The sequence below is a fragment of the Stigmatopora argus genome, chromosome 1, assembly GCF_051989625.1.
Source record: "Stigmatopora argus isolate UIUO_Sarg chromosome 1, RoL_Sarg_1.0, whole genome shotgun sequence".
Lineage (NCBI taxonomy): Eukaryota > Metazoa > Chordata > Actinopteri > Syngnathiformes > Syngnathidae > Stigmatopora > Stigmatopora argus.
In genome coordinates, this window is record NC_135387.1 from 26,484,370 (window position 1) to 26,506,841 (window position 22,472).

Below are 22,472 nucleotides of genomic sequence, written 5' to 3' on the forward strand. Positions count from 1 at the left end.
GCAAAAATATCCTATGGTTCTTTATTTTTACACTTATTTTAACCCCGTTCATGCTCGTGTCCAATGAATTTAAATGGAATAAATGCCCGATTCATTTTCAGACGGAATTTTTGTATTTTTGATGCCACCCTTCCCACTTGAAATGAATGGGACATTTATCAGTTGGAATGGCAGGCAGTTAGACATGATGACTTAATACACCAGCTTTCAGAGTTGGAATTGATTTGATTTTCAATAACTGTCAATGGAAGTCAAGGATATTCCAAAATATATTATAAACACAGGTGTCAAAGTGGTGGCCCGGGGGCCAAATCTGGCCCGCTGCATCATTTTGTGCGGCCCAAGAAAGTAAATCATGAGTGCCGACTTTCTTTTTTAGGATCAAATTCAAATGATTATAGATGTACATTACGTTTCCCGATTTTCCCCTTTTTAAAATCAATCATTGCAATTTTTAATCATTTTTTTCCTGTGTTTTTAGTTTAAATATACAAATATTTTCCGTTTTCCACTAAAAAATATTTTGTTTCCATTTGAAATAAAAAACATGATAAAAAGACATTTTCCAATACTAAGAAAAAAAAAAGCTCAAATAAACATTGCTTTAGATCTATAAAAACGGACTATTTAGCGCTTTTGATCCAGTTCTTTTAATCCAATTTTAAAAAATAAAAAAAATGTATATATTAGATCTAAAATGGTCCGGCCCACATGAAATGGCGTTGACGTTAATGTGGCCCGTGAAGTAACCCGAGTTTGACACCCTTGCTCTAATACATGAATGTATTCTTTTTTGGGGGGGGAATAGATCCCAAGCTACCCTGACGGAAGCCAGGCCAATGAACCACTACATAATCAGTGGCTGCTTATATAATTACTTCTCCTGAAAAAAATCTACACTGTTTTCCATATTTTTGTCAACATGTCAGGTTTTGACCCCTCAGCTAATGGAGAGGTAATGTTTAAGTGAGAAGCTCCATCTAGTGGTAACGCTAAGAAGTGCAATGCAGGCTGAACTGAAGTGTCTTGTGAATGCCTAGTTCAATTGTTGTGTGGTTTTCATTATTTGCTTTTTGTATTCGATATGGAAAAGTTGATTTCTGAAGTTTTGTTGGAAATACTCTCAATTTCGTCATCTAAAAAAGCACAAACAACGTCACAAGAAGTTTTTATTGACTGGAAACAATGTTTTTCCTCCTCCACGAACCAATACAAACCACTATTGGGGCTTAATATAGATTGACCATCTTCTGATGGTGACCCAATGAGGGGGAAGAGGCAGAGCTGTAGACGTAACCAATAAGGACGTAGATGTAACCAGCAAGCATCTGGTTGCAAACATTGTTCGGAGAAGAAAGTGGCTCTTTTGGTTAGTCCAATTTTTAGTAGCAATCTGGCGTGCCAGGTTATGTCGGTAACGGTGTTAAGCATGTATATCACAAAAACATAAGACAGCCTGGTGTTTGAAGACCTTTATGTGTGTGCTAGCCCTTAAGCACACACTTCTAATCTCCTCACACTTGACATTTTGTGGTGTTATTACAGTGTCTACGCCAGGGGTGTCAAACTTAGTTTTGTTGGCGGGCCAAGCTAGATCTCCTGTGGGCGGGACCAGTTTATTTTCGGCCATAAAAAGGTAAGTTAATGGCACTGAGCGATTAATATCCACAGTGAGTTTAAATGAGTTGAACATCTATTGTTGTCAATAGCAGGCAACGAGTTCATTTTTAAGGGTACTTACAGGTCACTTCCGGTAAATTTGTGATTATTTCCTATTGATTTTGGGGGACTTCTTCTTGGTTTGTTGTTTCCTGCTGATTTTTGGGCATTTTCAAGTGACTCCCTGTCGGTTTTCCGGCAATTTAAGGTTCCTTGTTCACTCATTGGCTGCCGTTTTGACGGCAGGTGGCAAATGTGATTGCAGATAGGAAATGGAGCAGTGCAGTAGTGCTCGGACTTGATACCACAACTCAAAGATCAGGTTTTGCGGCATCCCTTGTCGATAAAATGACAGCAAAATGAATACGTACATTTTTGGCACTTTGGGAGAAAAAAATTGCTACAAAGTGCCCGTCAAGTTGAACAACCCTATAGCCCGGATCGGACCCCCCAGCGGCATATTTGACACCCCTGAGCTTGACAGATTTCGGCAAAATGTGGCCTAAAATTGGGCGAAAAAAAGAGAAATACGTGGTATATATTTTCACCACATCACCTCTAAACTGAAGGGACTACTGTCCATTATTAGTTTTGTCTTTGGCAATTTATGTATTTTAGATAAGAGTCAGTCACCTTGCCTGCATTGGGCATTTTCAAATCACTACAGTGGTACCTCGAGATACGAGCTTAATTTGTTCCGGGACTGAGCTCGTATGTCGATATTCTCGTAACTCGAATGAACGTTTCCCATTGAAATGAACTAAAAACGAATTAATTCGTTCCAACCCTCTGAAAAAACACCAAAAACAGGTTATTGGATTGGAAAATATGTTTTATTTCTTCTAATCGCCATCTATTAACAAAGAAACACATAACTAGTGGTTTAATATTACTAAAATGTGTTTAATAGAACTAAAATTAGACGGATTTCGCAGAGGGTACAGAGAGGGACAGGCGGGGGGAGGGGCGAGCGGGGGAAAGGTTTGTCACGTTAATAATTATGTATGTATAGTCCGATTTAGCTACAAAGTGCCCGTCAGGTTGGTCAACCCTTCGGCCCGCATTGGACCCCCTGGTTTACACTCATAGTCATTGTATTATTGTACATTCTATAGGAAAACTTTGTTGCACACGTGACGCTATGGCATAATATCACGGTTAAAAGTTATTTGGGGCAAGAAAAACTTTTTCGGGTCCCCACGTCTCTGCAACTGTGCCAAGTTTATTGTGTATAATAAAAAAAGACTAAAAAACAAAGCAACATAAACGAGAAGGTGGAGAAACTCTTTCACTAATTGGCAGCAGATGCAAGCTCCTACTGCACATTCGCAATAATTGCGGCAAGGTAAAACAGTCACGGTGAAAATGATTTATGGAGCCTTTGGGAATGTAACAAATAATAATCTCCAAGATGTTTTAAGAGCATTTTAATTAGGACAAGGCGCAACGATTACACCTTACAAATACGCTCAAATTGCATCCGTAGACATCATTAGTCGGGAAAGTTATCGTAACACGCTTCAGAACGGAATCTTAAAACAAACACGGACACGAGAAAGTTGAACAAAGCGGTAAAAGTCTCCGGGTAATCAGCTCGGACGATCATGCGAACAAAGTGCATAACACCCGTCGTCAGGTCGGAACTGACGTTTACCGCTGATAGCGCCTCGAAGAAATAAAAGGATCCCACCGCTGTTTATGCCGCTGTCGTTGCTGATTGTCTCGGATGAAAAAAATAAAGAATTTAAACGGTGCGAAAAATCATATTTTCCTGCATTTTGATGAGATCGGCTGGACCAATTATTTTCGCCTGGCTGTCAAGAGAAATGAACCTGCAATTTCACAAGCATGGCTAACAACCCGCTGGGAGAGCGGCCTGTCTGTCAGCCATGTTTCTTGTGGAGAGAATTGAATGGGGATTAGATAAATGTGTGACCAAGTGCAACAGGTTTGAATTAACAGTATATATATTGCGGGGACGGCTAAAAGCTTGGGCAAGAAGAAGGGCACGCTCAAATCACTTTGTTCTACGTGCCGGTTGTTTGTGATATATTGTCTGGGTTGAGGCTCGTGGGAGCCCAAGTCGTTACTGTAAAAGGAAATATGTTAGCCTTTTTTTGTGTGGCTAAAGTCCCACTAGCGTGGGTTTTTACCCGGTAATTGAATGATTTAATATTGTCAGAGTATTCCGAAATCAATTGTCAAAAAGCAGGGTCATCACTATTGACTTTGTATATTGAAAAGTGGACAAGTGGTTAGCGCGTGGGCCTCGCAATTAGAGGGTCGAGGGTCGAAGTCGGTCCTCATTGTGTGGAGTTTGCATGTTTACCCCGAGCTTGAGTGTTTTGTTTTTTGGAGACTTTAGGGCCAACAACGCTGGCTAAAGTCTTGTTGTTTGGGTTCCCATTTCATTGTTATTGAATTGAAGTCAATGCTTTTATTGTCATTATACAAGTATGAGATTTAAAGCTTCACCACAAAGAGCACAAATAACAACAACAAACAAAGACCGATAAATAATAACGATAAATGATAACGATAAATGATAACGATAAATGATAACGAGAAATAATAACGATACATAATAACGATAAACAATAACGATAAACAATAACGATAAACAATAACGCTAAATAATAACGCTAAATAATAACGCTAAATAATTACGCTAAATAATTACGCTAAATAATTACGCTAAATAATTACGCTAAATAATTACGCTAAATAGTTACGCTAAATAGTTACGCTAAATAGTTAGGCTAAATAATTAGGCTAAATAGTTAGGCTAAATAATTACGCTACATAATTACGCTACATAATTACGCTACATAATTACGCTAAATAATTACGATAAATAATTACGATAAATAATAACGATAAATAATTACGATAAATAATTACGATAAATAATTACGATAAATAATTACGATAAATAATTACGATAAATAATTACGATAAATAATTACAATAAATAATTACGATAAATAATTACGATAAATAATTACGATAAATAATTATGATAAATAAATAATATATCAGGAAATAAGTCGTCAACAACATAATGAATAGGCAATTTAGACAGTAAAAGGCTACTTAGCAGCTGGTCCACATCCTTTTATATGCTCAATACACTCAACTCATCGGTAGATAGGGCTTTTTTCATAAGATGTATTAAGACTGATTAACCAACCAAAAATAAAAAAAAATAAATAAAATGAACTAAAACCCTGCCCACCACAGCAATGAAACTAATCGCTTACTCACTCTGGCTTTCTGGCCGACAGTGAAATGGGAATAAAACTGTGTTTTGTCCAAGGAAATAGACTACAGAGACTGGCTTGTTCAATTCCAAACTAGCAATTTAACCCAACACTCCCCAAATTAAGTGATATTGGCACTTTAAGGTCAAAACTGACAAATATTTTTATTTTTATTTTTATTATAGAGAAAATTTAGAAGCAAATACACTGTTATTTCGAACCCACACTGTGTGATTCATCACCGTGTGCCACAAACGGACCAAATTTATATTTCTTTCTTTACATCTGTCCACCCCATCACTCTTCAGCATGAAATGTCAGTGTGTATTCACCAAGCTTTTCTCATGTGAAGACATAAAAACGACCAACATCACTCGCTTTTTTTGGCTTAAAGCGTTTTAATTATTCCGCGTTGTCCACCAAATGTGGTGCGAGAGTTTTGCATATGTTTTGGGGCTCAATTGCGCACGTGCGAGAATGACAACGATAGGAAGCGACAAAGGAAACATGGACGCGTTCGGTGAAAGCCAGCTCTCATCAAAACTGCACCCTTGAGGTAAAGAATACTATGCATGGTGATGGCATGTCAGTTGCAGGTGCTCAAGGCAAAAACAAATAAAAATAAAAAACAGTCACAACTTATTAATAAATCTTTCGCAAAACACATGGGGAGATGACTGCTGTATTTTGCTGATGTTTGGAGGTATATTTGGTCTAAAACAATACACTGTGGATATCATCACATTTTCTTGCATATTATTACCCTTAAAATTGCCTTAAAAATGTAGAATTTTACAATTTCTCTCGTATAAGCCGCCCCCTGATTGATAATTTTCACCTCCATATTCATGGTTTTATTAGGGAGTACAAATGTGTTACTTTGAAGGGAAAATCTTAAGAAAAATCATCGCACGTGTTATTTCTGAGATACTTTATGAATCAAAAGGATCATCTGCTGGATTGCACATTCCGAAAGGGTGTTGCATGCACATAGACAAATTCTAAAAGGAAGTATCGTGAGCAGTACAACCAGGAAGTGTATCCGCAATGGTCTAGTTTGTCATTCTTAGGTAAGATGGCGGCACCCTGAGCGAGCAATGGCAGGCACGAGTGAGGTTTTTTTCACATTTTATGCAAAATAGGTTTTTTTTGCTGAATTTTATTCATAGACGTCAAAATATATTTTGTTTAGCGTTTTATCTGTTTATCTTTTCTCTATTTTTGAAATAAATGACCATATTGGCCGCATTGTCTCGCGTTATGGCGTTTCGTCTTTGTCACCATGCAAGTTCGTGCATGTCAAGTCTACTCTCAATTCAGACATCTTTATTTAGCGACAAATACAGCGTATATGCGAGAAAATACGTTACATTAAAATGAAGTCCTAGGAACCATAATTTTCGATGTATAAGTCGCACTAGCCAAAAATGCACAATGGGGAAAGGGGAAAAACATATAACTTGCACTGGAGTATAAATTACATTTTTTGCGTTCAATTTTAGATTAATCCAAAACAAAATACAGCGGACCCTCGGGTCGGGTTACGACATTAATCCGGTCCGGAGTTGGGATCGTAAGGTGAAAAATATTGTATGGCACGCAATAGAAATACATGTTGTACGATTAAAGTTAGGGTACACGGTCGATTGGTCGCCGGTCTTTTGGTCGCCGATCTTTTGGTCGCCGGTCTTTTGGTCGCCCGGAAGGTTATTGATAATTACCATTTAAATCGTTGCTCAAATTCCCTAAATACAAACTGCGAATTACTATTTAGTCATACTTAATGCCCTAGTAATTATTAGGCTAAAGAAAAAGCTCAAAATTTCCCGGACTTTTATTGTTTTTTGTTGGAGAACTTGTGAAGACCCTGACTGACGTAGCTTCTTAAAGGGACAACGCATGTACATACAAACTCTTATACACTCACACGTCTGCTCAGTGAAACTACTCATGGCCATTGTTGGCTTTTATTGATGCGTAGACCGTGTTGTTTTACCTTGTTTTGTCGCCGGTCTTTTGGTCGTCGGTCTTTTGGTCGCCGGTCTTTTGGTCGCCGGTCTTTTGGTCGTCGGTCTTTTGGTCGTCGGTCTTTTGGTCGCCCGTTGTCGCGGTCCAGGCGAACAAAAGACGGCGACCAAAAGACGGTGACCAAAAGACGGCGACCAAAAGACGGCGACCAAAAGACGGCGACCAAAAGACGGCGACCAAAAGACCGGTGACCAATCGACCGCACACGAACGTTAGTATGACTCGCACCCCTGGCCAATATATATATATATATATATATATATATATATATATATATATATATATATATATATATATATATATATATTTTAAAGATGCGACTTATAGTCCAGAAAATACGATCATTTTTTAAAAGTTCAATAAAAATTGTTGACCATTTGAATAACTGGTGGGATGTGTCAAAGTACTAGCAAACTGACTAATTTTCAACATGGGCGACACTGACCTTTTGTTCAGGATGTTGCGCCAGTTGCCATGGTGGCGTTGTGTTTGTGTAATCACCCGCTGGAGGGTGAGTATGGGCAGGGTGGCACGTGGCTGCATGTGAGCGCCCTGACTGGGAACATCAGAAATGTCAGCAAGATAACGCCACGAAGGATGACTAGAAACTGATGGAATGCAAATACATTCAAAGTTTTGACCAACTACTCTACTATATCTAACGCAACGATAATGACTGGAGGCATGTTAGATATTTCCGTTTTTGTGTCATTTTGGATCAAATTGAAAGCTTAGGAAATGTCCATTTTATTTTTCAACTGAAATTCAGCCTCTATTAAAACAGCCCGTCAACATCTGATTGAATTGTTTTGCTCTCAAAACTTCCAGTTCACGTTACGTAAAAAAAAAGCAACAAAATCGCTTTAATCTTTTAATATTGCAATATGGACTGATTATTTTTTAGCGGGAATATTACACTGTATGACTTCTTGGCAGATAATTTCCCGCGGCACACCTGACCCTCGCTCAGTAGTTGGGAAACAGTGCATTATGGGAAAATCTTGTTTGCATCGTGGTTTAAAGCCGTTTGGAAATCACACGCCACATTACAGACTTCTGTGGCCAACGGCGTTATGAGAAATGGAGTTTGCCGTGTGTGTGTGTGATTCTACTGTGGCCTGGTCTTCGGCGTATCCAAGATGACTTAGCCCACAGGTGTCAAAGTGGCGGCCCGGGGGCCAAATCTGGCCCGCCGCATCATTTTGTGCGGCCCGAGAAAGTAAATCATGTGCCGACTTTCTGTTTTAGGAACAAAGAGTATGGATGTATATTAAATTTCCTGATTTTCCCACTTTTAAATCAATAATTGTAATTTTTTAATCATTTTTTAAGCTGTGTTTTTAGTTCAAAAATCATTTTGTAAAATCTAAAAAAATATATAAAAAAACTAAAATAAACATTGTTTTAGATCTATTAAAAAATGAATATTCAGGGATTTTAATCCAGTTCTTTTAATCCATGTATTAAAAAAAAAATCTAAATAATATATCTAAAATGGTCCGGCCCACATAAAATCGAGTTGACGTTAACGCGGCTCGCGAACCAACCCGAGTCTGACACCCTTGACTTAGCCCAGTCGAACTAGGATGGATTAGTCACTCTTGTCCTTGTGATGGCCTATTGATTTCACCTATTCTGACCTGCTCGTTGTGTTTCGACCAATCGGCATCCTCCTATGTCACTCACCTGTTCCTCATCGTCTGGTAACCCCAGATTGGACTTCATTGAGCCTAACCTGCAGACATTTTGGAAGTAAAATGAACTCCAAAAGCTCAAAGCACAGTTTTAATCCCATTAGACTGTTGGCCAGAAAGCGAGTGTCAATTCCCAGAAGTGATATAACAGAAGGTTGGCTTTTCCATCCGTTTAGGTTTGCTGCTGTATGTGACCCTGACTGCTTGATCTTCTAAGTGTGCCCTGCGATTGACTGTAGCCAATTCAGGTTGTCCCCCAACGACTACCCAAAGTTGGCTGGGATAGCCTCCAGCACCCCCATGACCTTTGTGAGGATAGGCATTACAGAAAATGAATGAACATTTATTGACATTTTTTCTGCTGAAAATGCTTGAATTGCGGAAAATGAAGGCAACGAAAACTTTAGTTCACAGCAATATCAAACTAACATACTCCGGCTAACACAGAAATCCCATTAATACTGTGTTTTTGGTTTATTTTACAGAAAAAAAAGATCTATAGGTCTTTGCTTGGTGAAGTCCAACCTATCGAATTCAGTAACATACCCCCTTAGGTGACAGTGGGACTTTCGGGTTCTTGTTTGTTTGTCCCCTCTGCGCGAAAACCTGGAAAATAAAGCAATTTTTCATTAACTGAAGAAATCTCTTCCACCGAGTCCTGGTTCAAGTCCAGTCCCACATAACTGCCTTTTATTCAGTGCAACATCGCCGAAGATTGGCTTGATGAAAGATGACCTTGAGTTTCCTGTTTACTATGTTAAAACATTTAAAGAATGAAAATGGAAAAGTGGAGCCAGATAATGTTCAAGGAGCATTCACCATCCTAACCAAGAGTAATGGAATGAGAACAGGAGTCTGCGCATTTGGCGAAGGGGGTTGGACGGAGATTTGTTCGCATTAGTAGCACGCATCGCTAGGAAATATCATTGTCTGGGTTGCCATGACAGCAAAGAGATGCCCTCTCTCGCTCTGCCACTCGTCCCTCATTTTCTCCACTTGCTCGCATTTGTCTTTTTCTTCCCCGGTCTTAATCTCAGCCCCTGAGCACTTCCTAGAGGCATTGTACGAACCCTACATTTTTCCATCCGTCCATCCATCGCGACCGAGTGCCTTCCTCTGACAACGGGAATTGCTTTCTGCTTTTTTTAAGACTAAGTAACGTGACAAAGAAGAGAGAAACAACAAGGGAGGCTTATCAAACTTCCGTCGCTAGTTTTTTTTAACAGGACTATTGACCTGGTGACGACTTTATCAAGTGTTTCGTAAAGTCCTTACTCAGACAAACTGCGAGAAAATGTGCGAAGATGGAGCCCACATTTATTAACACATGATTCAACAGAGGACGGCCTGGTGGAGGTGTGGTTAGAATGTTCGCTTCACAGTTCTGAGTCAAAGCAGTGGTCGACAAGTCAGTAATCAATGTTCGACTCGGTTTAACTTTGCGTAAAGATTTGTTTATTTTTTAATCTTAGTTTTTCTAACAAAGGGGTCTCAAAGTCATTTTTGTCGCAGGGTCGGTGTTAGTTACGGTTTCATTTGCAGGGCATACAACCTACCATGATTTAATCTACACATGAATTGACAGCTTTTTTTATCGTCGATGGATAATTTATAGAGAAACACTAAGTATTATTTTTAAAAGGTAAATATATGGTAAGGTTTTAAAGAAATGCAAATATCTATTGTACTCGGACGTTTCGTCGAAAGACATTTGGTCCCCGGACGTTTGGTCGACCGGGCGTTTGGTAGAACGGACGTTTGGCAGAACGGACGTTTGGCAGAACGGACGTTTTGCAGAACGGACGTTTGGCAGAACGGACGTTTGGCAGAACGGACGTTTGGCAGAACGGACGTTTGGCAGAACGGACGTTTGGCAGAACGGACGTTTGGCAGAACGGACGTTTGGCAGAACGGACGTTTGGCAGAACGGACGTTTGGCAGAACGGACGTTTGGCAGAACGGACGTTTGGCAGAACGGACGTTTGGCAGAACGGACGTTTGGCAGAACGGACGTTTGGCAGAACGGACGTTCGGCAGAACGGACGTTCGGCAGAACGGACGTTCGGCAGAACGGACGTTCGGCAGAACGGACGTTCGGCAGAACGGACGTTCGGCAGAACGGACGTTCGGCAGAACGGACGTTCGGCAGAACGGACGTTCGGCAGAACGGACGTTCGGTCGCCGGGTTGTTAATGTTGAAACCAGCTCTCAAAATTTTAATCATGAGAGAGAGAGAGTTTAATATCTAAATATCTAATATCAAAATATCAACAGTAAACTCTGTCATAATTTGACAGCGAGCGAACCCGGCGAGCGAACCCGGCGACCAAACGTCCGTTCGACCAAACGTCCGTTCTACCAAACTTCCAGTCGACCAAACGTCCGGTCACGATATCTACATATCTATAATGTTTAAATTTTAGCATGAAAGATGAAGGCGACATGAAGTTGACTTTGGCGGGCCGCATAAAGTTATGTGGCGGCCTGGATCTGGCCCCCCAACCGGTACTTTGACGCCCTTATCACGGTGCTGAAACGCACACACACATTTCAGGTCAATGTTCGGAAGGGGAGGGGCTGGCGGTTTTGCCGGCATACTTGAAGCCAGGAGGCAGTTCTGACATTTTGGCTGTAAAGGTCTTGATGAAACATTACTGTTTGCACGTATACACACGCGTGTGCACGCACCAGTTAGCCATGCTATGTTATTTATTTATTTATTTATTTATTTTTAGTTCTACTGCCGATTACTTTTAAACATAAATCCTGCAAGTTTTAGCTTATACGAAGTATCAAGAAACCTTTGAGAAAATTTGACTCTAGCTCTTTCACCACACGACTTGGCATATGGAATTTAATAAATGCCACCTGCGTGTAGAATGTTAAAGATTATCCGTAGAGTTTGTATTTTTTATTGTTTCATGGATTTTTTTTCTTATGTTTATATTTTATTCATATTTGACAGGTGACTCAAACCTGCGGGTCATTTAGCCATTTGCGGCCGGATGATATTTTAGAACCTAAGTGTAGTGTACATATTCAGTTTAGGAAAAATCTCAATGAAAATTTTGTTCCACGATTTAAAAGAAATTCAACTTACGAAACGCAAAATCTCCGAATTATCAAGCATCCCTCGAAAATTAAATACACACTGTTTCCTGTATTTTATTTTTAAATTGACATGATAGCGTTGCTCTCTCAATTGGCCGTCTCTCAACACCTCGCTGACCTCTCATTGGCTACGAGACAACTGTACCTTTTGAACATCATTTGTCGTAAGGAAGTTCGAACACATTTTTTTTCAAATGTCCTTAAAGCATCTGCGTTCTCCATTTTTCATTTTGGGACCCCAAACAACGTACGTTTTTTGAATTCATAATTACAAGTTGTATGTTTACCAGTTGCCAAACATTTGCCTTGCAGACGCCTTTCAGCAACAATAGAACATGTTTTTCAGGTGTTTGTTATTCATTTTAATGGATTGATGAATAATCTTCCGATATCTTTTGCATCTTTATCATATTTTTTACACAAAAGTGTCACACTTTGATTATTTATGTATATAGCGGTAGTACTAAAGATCGTGGAATTATGCTAGTTAAATGAAAAAAAAATTCTACTTATTAAAATAAATCCAAAGTACAAAACGACTTTTGAAACCAACTAATTTCGTAATTAGAAGTACTACGGTAAATAACGCGGCCGGTCTTAACGAGCATTAGAAGTCAATTTCTCCATCCAAGCCCAAAGCCCTAAAGGAGGCAGTGCTGGAGGAGAACGGCAATCGCAACATAGTAATCTTAAAAAGTGGAGCAGGATTCACCGCAGCATGGCAGATGGCGAAAGTCATCCGCCCAACCCAATTAGGGTAGAAACTGAAATAAGATGGTTGGCTAATAGAGCTAACTAGGGCACTGAGACGAATAAAAATCTGCTCCGGTTCCACCTTCACCCGCAGTCCAACTGCGGTTGATCCTGTAAAATTAAAGCATTTAACACAAGAAAAATATTTTTTCAGACAAACATCATAGCCCAAAAGCCACTGCTAAAATCATTTTATTTCTATGAGTCGCCATCAAAAGGGATTGGACGTTTCTCGCCATCAACGGCAGCTAATGATTTACCGTATTTTCTCGCATATACACCGTATTTGTCGCTCAAAAAATGATGACTGAATCAATAGTACGGCTTATATGTGCACAAATTAGACTTGCACGAAACTGCAAGGTGACAAAGACCAAACGCCATAACGCAAGACAATGCGACCAATAGGGTCATTTATTTCAAAATAGAGAAAAGATAAAGCGCTAAATGAAATTTATTTTGACGTCTATGACTAAAATTCAAGAAAAATAAATAAACCGTATCTTGCATAAAACGTGAATGAACTCATTTTTGCCTGCCATTGCTCTCTTGGAGTGCCACCATCTTACCTAGGGATGACAAACTAGACCGCTACGGACACACTTCCTGGTTGTACTGCTCACGTGACTTCCTTTTAGAATTTGTCTACGTGCATGCAACACCCTTTCGGAATGTGCAATCCAACAGACGATCCTTTGGATTCTTACAGTACAGTGGTACCTCGACATACGATCTTAATCCGTTCCGGGACTGAGATCGTATGTTGAGCTTTTCGTAACTCGAGCGGACGTTTCCTATTGAAATGAATTAAAACAAATTAATTCGTTCCAACCCTCGGAATAAACACCAAAAACAGGATATTTTATTGTTATATTTTATTTCTTCTAATTCGCCATCTATTAACAAAGTAACACATAACTAGTGATTTAATAGTAATAAAATGTGTTTAATAGAAGTAAAATTAGATGCATTTCGAAGGGGGAAGAGAGAGAGAGACGGACAGAGAGAGGGGGGCGTTAATTTGTTCCAACCCTCTGAAAAAACACCAAAAACAGGATATTGGATTGGAAAAAAATGTTTTATTTCTTCTAATTCACCATCTATTAACAAAGTAACACATAACTAGTGGTTTAATAGTAATAAAATGTGTTTAATAGAAGTAATATTGGGTGGTGTTGTGTGCACGAGTATACTTCTTTACCCAGAAAGCCCTCTTTTTGCCCAGGCATGAAACTCGTCTGAATAAATCGTTCAGTGCTCGTAGATATCTGTTTAGACAAAAGAGATGCGGCAAAAAAAGACAGTGTGCTACAATGCCTCTCATGTCATGGCCACCTGGCTTGATCGCATCTCGAAATTTCGATCGTATCGCGGGTGAATTATTCGATCGAAATTTTCGTCGTACCACGAGCATGTCGTAGGTAGAGCTAATCGTAGGTCATGCTGGTAAACTTGGCATAGAAGGCATGAATCATTCATGCTCTGCCCACCCTGAACAGCTTTCACAGTGGTGCCATTGACGAAGTCATTTGAAGATCTCATCTAAAGGCGTTGCATTTTGGCAGGCAGTGGTGGAGGCAGCTTGGGGAGGTCCCAGTTTGTGACCACCACAATATGAGAGAGCAAAGTTGAGTTATTAAAGTAAGGAATGCGCTGGGAGGGTTTTTTTTTTTGCTTGGTGCATCCATAATGCAAATCTTCGGGAGCAATTAGCTTTTAGAATTTCCAGTTCAATCTGGATCTGCAGGAGTCTTTGGTGAAGACTAGTGGCTGCTTCTCTTCAGATCTCAGAGCGGATTGAAGGCTCTGAGGGGAGGCACTATCAGACGGTTGGACGCACAGAACCGATCGGGTTTGTTGTTGTTTGAGCCCGAGCCATGACAACATCAAAAAAAGGATTGCACCAGCGACACATGTCGGACCAGATTGAAGGAGAGGGCTGCTTACAACTTTGAGGGAGGGTTTAAAGCAGGGGTGTAGAACGGGAGGCCCATGGACACATTGTAGCTCATTCAAATGTTTGAGTGTTATGTGATCAAGTGCGTACAATAGCAGCCAATAACTTCGCGAGGAATCTTAAAAATGCCTGAAAACCAACAGTAAGTCACCTGGAAATGCCCCAAAATCCACAGGAAATGACTAAATGACAAGAACCATCCAGAAAAGTGCTTCAAAATAATAGGAAAGTATACAAAATACACCGGAAGTGATCTGTAAGTACTGTACTGTATTGAATTGAATGCTTTTTATTAACTTTTTGGGCCAAAAATAAACTGGTCTGGCCCACTTGAGATCTAGTTGGCATTAATGTGGTCCGCAAACTAAACTGAGTTTGCGACCTTGGTTTAAAGTGGCAGACTACTCAAGCATGCTAAACACTCTCTCAGCAGACCACCTTTAAATGTTCTATTATCTAAATTATTCTATTTTTTTTCAGTGTTACTACATTTTATTTATTCATTGACTCATTTTCTAAACCGCTTTTGTCCTCACTAGGGTCACGGGGAGTGCTGGAACCTATCAGTATGGACTAAATTCAAGGTTCTGTAGATGTCGCTGTATAATGCTGACATCTTGACTGTCTGGGTACATTGCTTGCTGACGCACTATATTTATAGCAGCAGACAAAAAGGCCATGCAGGAAGTGATTAACACTGCCCAGAAGATCATCGGCTGCTCTCTGCCCTCACTGGAAGACATAGCCAGCCCTCGTTACCTCAGCAGAGCCAGGAACATCATCGGGGACCCATACCACCCTGGTCACAATCTGTTCCAGCTGCTGCCCTCTGGCAGACGCTATAGGTCCCACAAAGTACGGACAAATAGGCTTAAGGACAGTTTTTTCCCACACATCCATCAGGACTCTAAACTTGCGGTAACACAACACAATCCCTTCTGTGTAATAACTTCGGGGTGAGGTAATATGAAAAGACGTTCGGGCGGTGATCTGCCTCCTACTGGCTGACTGAAGGTAAGTGAAAGACAGTGAGAGGTAAGTGATCCGCTTATGGGGTGATGCGATGTATCCATAACGGCAGAATCACTTGTCCGAAATTATCATTTATTTGGGTCTTTTGCCGAGAAAACGCACCTTATGGAGAAGCACTACCAATTTCGTCATACGCAGTTTCTGGGTGTGATGACAATTAGGCTTTTGTTGTTGATGATGACGACAGGGCCTATGTCTGATTATTATCATTATTATTATTATTATTATTATTATTATTATTATTATTATTGTTATCGTTATCGTTAAGGTTATCGTTATCATTATTGTTATTATTATTGTTATTATTGTTATTATTATTATCAATTATTATTATCAATTATTATTATCAATTATCAATTATTATAAATTATCAATTATTATTATCAATTATTATTATCATCAATTATTATTATCATTATTATTATTATCATTATTATTATTATCATTATTATTATCATCATTATTATTATCATCATTATTATCATCATCATTATTGTTATCATCATTATTATTATAATCATTATTATTATCATCATTATTATTATTATTATCATCATTATTATTATCATCATCATTATTATTATCATCATCATTATTATTATCATCATTATTATCATCATCATTATTATTATCATCATTATTATTATCATCATTATTATTATCATCATCATTATTATTATCATCATCATTATTATTATCATCATCATTATTATTATCATCATTATTATTATCATTATTATTATTATCATTATTATTATTATCATTATTATTATAATCATTATCATTATCATTATTATTATTTAGTGAAACTGGCGGACGTGGAAAGGGGAATGCGCGTGCGCATAGCATGCTTAAAGCATGACAATAGCCGTCGACAATGACGTTTTCAACGTTAACAGTGAGCGAGACGATCCGGATTAGAGCCGAAATGGGTAACACAATATCGGTTTTACAAAAAACGTACTTTAAAAAAAACCTTACAAAAGTAGTTGTACCGCATCCACAATTTGAATCAATAAAAAAAACCTATAAAATATGTTGACAGGTATAGGATTGTCTGGCCAGACCACAAAATTTGCCACGACCGCCTCTGGCTGAGCATGTGGACCAACTTGTATCGATTAAAATGGAAAAAGTATTTGCCGCACCGGAGTACAGGGAGTTTTGCTTACTTATTAAAGAAATTTGTGATGTTTCATAAGGGAAATCTTGGCCCGAAGTTGACAGAAACGGAATTGGAGATCTCTGCTAAGCAATCTGTCTGAAACTCCTTCCGAAAAGGTCCGCAACTTGCTTTCTGGGTCCCGGGCAAAAGTTGAGGATTACTCATCTAAACCGTGCTGGTGCCAATGTGTAAACAGTTCTTGGCCTTCTTTTCCATATCGCTGTGTGCCCTGGACATTTACCACTGGCCGTGAATCTCAAAGATGGCCGTGAACAAGTGCCAGTTCCCGGATAAAACACGGCCATTGTTAATTATTCTGTTTCACACCATAAAATGCGGAATTAAATACTTGTTTTTCTCTTATTTTGCATCCAGAGCGCACAGTAGATCTTCTTTTCATAAGCCGCACGCGCTCCCCACACAGGTTTCGCGTCTTGGGCCAAAATCACTCCAGTCAAGCAAAATAAGCAATTTTGCTGCATGTTTTTCGGAAATTAGACCAGCGTGAAGTGTCGCGTTGCAGACTAAGACGGCCCGCAAGTGAGGAACATGGTTGTGTTCGTTCAAATATTCATGAGTCAGCTGCACCACTTTATCAGATCGTGTCATTATAGCAACCTGGCTCAAAAAGAGGTGTTTGTAACAAAATGTAAACATTGCGATGGTTTACCTGGTACGGTGGGAATAGAGATGGAAGATGGGTTGGTCAAGAGTTACTGCCATATTTTATTTTCTTCTATCCCACATATTCTCGTAAGGGTTGAGGGGGATGCTGGAGCCTGTCCCAGGTGACTACAACCTTGACTGGTCGCCAGTCAGCCGTAGGGCACCCAGAGAGACAGACGAACATTCACACTTATAATCAGAAACGCCACCAGCGGGAATCGAGCCCGTGCCAGCTTGCATTAAAGTCAGGCGAATAAACATCTACATTATTTGATTCATAATTTTTTGGAACTGTGGTCGCGGGCGGTGCTGGAGCCTATCCCAGCTGAAGGGGGGAACACCCTGAATTGGTGGCCAGCCAATCACAGGGCACGAGGAGACAAACAACCATTCACGCTCACACTCATACCTAGGGGCAATTTAGAGCAAGGGTGTCAGACTCGGGTTGGTTCGCGTGCCGCATTAACGTCAACTCGGTTTCATGTGGGCCGGACAATTTTAGATATAATATTTAGATTTTTATTTATAAATGGACTAAAAGAACTGGATTAAAAGCCCTGAATATTCAGTTTTTTTGATAGATCTAAAACAATGTTTATTTTAGCTTTTTTTATGTGTTTTTAGATTTTACAAAATGATTTTTGAACTAAAAACACAGAAAAAATGGATTAAAAATTTACAATTATTGATTTAAAAGGGGGAAAATCAGGAAATTTAATATACATCTAGACTCTTAATTTTAATTTGATCCTAAAACAGAAAGTCTGCACTCATGATTTACTTTCTCGGGCCGCACAAAATGATGCGGCGGGCCAGATTTGGCTCCCGGGCCGCCACTTTGACACCTGTGATTTAGAGTGTCCAACCAACCTAACGTGCATGTTTTTGTAATGTGGGAGGAAACCGGAGTACCCGGAGAAAACCCACGCAGACCCTGGGAGAACATGCAAACCCCACACAGGTGGACCGACCTGGTTTTGAACCCAAGACCTCAGAACTGTGAGGCCGACAAGCCAACCACTCTTCCGCCGGGCCTCCCCCGCGTTATTTTATCTTCTAGATAAAAAAATAAATAAATACAACAAAAATGGATTTGATTTGGACTCCCGCCCAGCATGAAGTGGTGACAATACTTTTATTTGACTCGGTCACAGAGGTTCACTCTCCAAATCTTGCTGTGAAGTGTATTCAGCAGGCAAACAAGTCCTCGACATCGGGGCTCATTCACTGGCAAAGCCATCATTCGCTTGGGTGCATTTGAATTGTGCGCTTGTGGCGTACAACTCGGGTGTCTTCTCCAGCACATAAGTAAACGCAATATTACATCCGACTGGCTAATGGCTAACATCATAGCAACAAGCAGTGGCGGAATAAAATTAAACAGGGCCCCGAGTGTGACATGTTTCAAAGGATGGTCTTTGGATTTAATAGAGTGGATGGAGGGGTGCTAGTGCAGCCGAATAAGGGTGTGGGGCTGCTGACAGAGATGGTTTAGCACAAGCGTGTCAGACTCGGGTTGGTTCGCGGGCCGCATTAACGTTAACTCGATTTTATGTGGGCCGGACCATTTTAGATATAATATTTAGATTTTTTTAAATAAATGGATTATAAGAACTGGATTAAAAGCCCTGAATATTCAGTTTTTCATAGATCTAAAACAATGTTTATTTTTATTTAGATTTTACAAAATGATTTTTGAACTGAAAACACAGAGAAAATGGATTAAAAAATTACAATTAATGATTTAAAAAGGGGAAAATCAGGAAATGTAATATACATCTATACTCTTCATTTTAATTTGATCCTAAAACAGAAAGTCTGCACTCATGATTTACTTTCTCAGGCCGCACAAAATGATGCGGCGGGCCAGATTTGGCCCCCGGACCGCCACTTTGACAACTGTTGTTTAACACTAAATTATTGCTCTGCCCATCATCTTAAAAAAAAATTCAGCAACCTTTGAATGAAATAATATCATGTAACTGTTGACCACAGTCTGGTGTTGTAAAAGGGATGTTGTTTTCATAAACTGACTATACATAGATATCTTCACCCCATTTACTGGAAAATCGATTTTCTTAGCTTTTATAGCGCCACCTGCTGTTCAGGAGTACCCACGCAAAAGTCACTTCTGTTTTTTCAATCGTTTAGACCACAACGAGAGGATGAAGCATTGTCAAGATTTCCACTTTTGAAGGAGTTTTTGCAATTTTCTGGTTTAAAAATGATGGGACTATCTGGAAAAGTCAATTTGAAACATTAGAAATATTTGTCAGCGGTCGTACAGAGGGTGTACTGATTGACTCATGCCAACATCAAATGCTTTGCGAGGGAATTTTTTTGGCAGACTGCATTTGACTAATTTGTTGATAGGATGCAATCCCTCCAAACATAGATCCAAACATGACCTGTTCCTCAGCAGGAGAACTTGGAATTCTGCTTGCCAGTATAGCACCAATATGAAGGAGGAAATCATCCACAATATTTTCTGCTAGCACACAGTTGTACATTTGCTCTCTTCTCATTAAGGCAAATATGTCCATCCCAAATGAGAAAATGTAGCTGTGAAATTCTGATTTCAATGCGTAAGGTCACTGGAGCCATGACCCACACTTGGTTGAGGTGCTTCTATTTTTAATGTCTCCCTCGGTAGAGCCTTTTAAGATTGTGTTGAATAATCATTAGGTCATGAATGTGACTATATAACTTGTGTAGAATGTAGATGTCGATTATTAACGCCACATATCACAACATAAAAAGAGATTTAAAGTGCCACTGTCACCTTAGAGCAGCGCTGTCAAACATACGGCCCAGGGGGTCCGATTCGGCCTGAGGGGGTGTTCTACCTGACTTTGTAGCTCATTCCTACGATACATACAGAATCAAATGCTTTCAGTTTTTTTTTTACAACGTTTCAACGTTCGTTCATTCTGCTCTCCCCGTCAAAATGGATGGGACACCTAGCGCCATCTATGGCAGCCATGTAGTTACTGTATTTTCTCGCATATATGCCGTATTTTGTCGCTCAAATAAATGATGACTGAATCAAGGGTACGGCTTATATGCGCACAAATTGGACTTGACATGCACGAAACTGCATGGTGACAAAGACGAAACGCAATAACGCAAGACAATGCGGCCGATACGGTTCATTAATAGATATAATTTAATAAAAGGAAGACATCGGAGCACATAATCCAGCATTAACTTGCAAGTGAGAATCCATCCTGACTCGTCCCCGTCACGGATCATTCTAAAGAAACCAATTCTCTCCTGTCCATTTAGTTGCATTAGAATCAAAACAATTAAGGTTATCTTATTCAAAACAATTGCAAAAGCGTCAACCCGAACAACACAATTAAGGTCAAAAAAACAACTGCAACAACAATTGCATATCAGGTATTCAAAAACAACTGCGTAATAATTTAAACAAGCAAGCCTCCATTAAGCAAAACAATTCCATATTAGGTGAAACGAGCAACACTATTTTAAAACAATATGCGAGTCTTTTCGGAAGTCGATTTGATTATCGCTATCTGCTCTGGAATCCAAGTCAAAGCAATTTAAGAGTCCTTCACAGATCTTTATTGCGAACCCAGATCAACAGTCCTCGGATCCCGGGACTGGGTGAGCTGTCAAGTCAACAGTCCTCGGATCAGGGCAAAACAATTAAACATCCTCGGAGCCAGCTGCAGGGGGAAGTGTCCTTCGGTAACAATTATACTAACCGTTTGTCAAGCTTATAATGATTAATATTTCACATATAATGATTAATATTTCAAGCACATTTATAAAAGTACCCAAAATAACCCCAACAATTTCAAAATAGAGAAAGGATAAACAGATAAAATGCAAAAGAAAATTGATATTGACGTATTTGAATGAAATTCAAGAAAAAAATTAACCGTATCTTGCAAAAAATGTGAAAAAACTCACCTACTTGTGCCTGTCATTGCTCGCTGAGGGCGCCGCCATCTTACCTAGGGATGACAAACGAGACGACTACGGATATGAATATGGAGGTGAAAATTATCGTGACCGGACGATTCGCCGAAAGACGTTTTCGCCGACGGACAGTTCGCCGAATGGACGTTTCGCCGAAACGGGATTCGCGCGCTTGCCCCACCTCGGATCAAATACAAAATATAAAAATTGGCAACACATTGTAGTACGTACTTGTATTTAGAAATATGTCCAGCGGGGGGGGGGGGGGCTGTGCCCTTGTTATTCCTAAATGAATGTTATCTGTAACGGGCCGTATATGGCCCGTGGGCCGAGGTTGAAAAACATGTACACACACGATCCGGGGGCGGGGCGAGCCCGCGAATCCTGTTTCGGCGAAACGTCCGTTCGGCGAACTGTCCGTCGGCCAAACGTCCGTCCGCGAAACGTCTTTCGTCGAATCGTCCGAGTACCGAAAATTGTTAATCCGGGGCGTCTTATATGAGAGAAATTGTAAAATTTAATGATTTTAAGGCAATTTTAAGGGTGCGGCTTATACGCGGCGGCGGAGAATATGTGAATAAATACGGTACCTCTTTATGGCCCAAAATAATCTAGATCTCGTTGGCATGACTTGACTTCTTTAGAAAATGAACCAAAAACAGCGTGACACAGTTTTTATTTGGTCTACATTGACATTTTCCCTTTGTCCAAATTCAAGAAAACCCTTCACCAAACCCAACCATTCACCCGAATACTTTTCCACCTGCATTAGTACGACTATAAATGTTCCTAACAAAATATTCTGCATGATCTTGAAAGCTCATGAAAGGCGTCTTTCTGAATTATTTAAGAAAAAAAATCAATTCCAGTCAACAGAAAAGATAAACATGAGCTCCGTCATTACCAGTCGCAACACCACAACCGAGATAATGACATCCTGCAAATGTATGAAAAAAAAATGCCTGTTATCTTATTTTACAATTCTCCAAAACATAAAACGTCTGCTGCTTGCCTGCGTATCTATGACTACAGTCTTCAAATAATCTGCTGGGGTTTGTTCTTCTCCGCCGTCTCTGCTCATTAAGCACTAATCACAAAGTGTGTGTCCGAGTGAGCGCCGGTGACTGACCATTACACATTCCTTCCAGCTTGTTCCTCTTTTGTGCATCACAATTATAATCACCATTTGATGAAGTGGACTT

The 22,472-nt window shown here is 39.7% G+C and overlaps 1 protein-coding gene across 1 annotated transcript in view; it reads left to right on the forward strand.

The window, feature by feature from the left end:
* The window catches only part of LOC144076242 (uncharacterized), a 137,081-nt gene extending 121,769 nt beyond the window's left edge, over positions 1 to 15,312 (forward strand). Inside the window, exons 7-9 of the mRNA XM_077603924.1 lie at positions 1,546 to 1,636; positions 15,002 to 15,046; positions 15,127 to 15,312. Of these exons, the coding sequence (XP_077460050.1) occupies positions 1,546 to 1,636; positions 15,002 to 15,046; positions 15,127 to 15,157 (167 nt within the window). The 3' untranslated portion in view covers positions 15,158 to 15,312. The remainder of the gene's footprint in view (positions 1 to 1,545; positions 1,637 to 15,001; positions 15,047 to 15,126) is intronic.
* Positions 15,313 to 22,472: the final 7,160 nt, after the last annotated feature.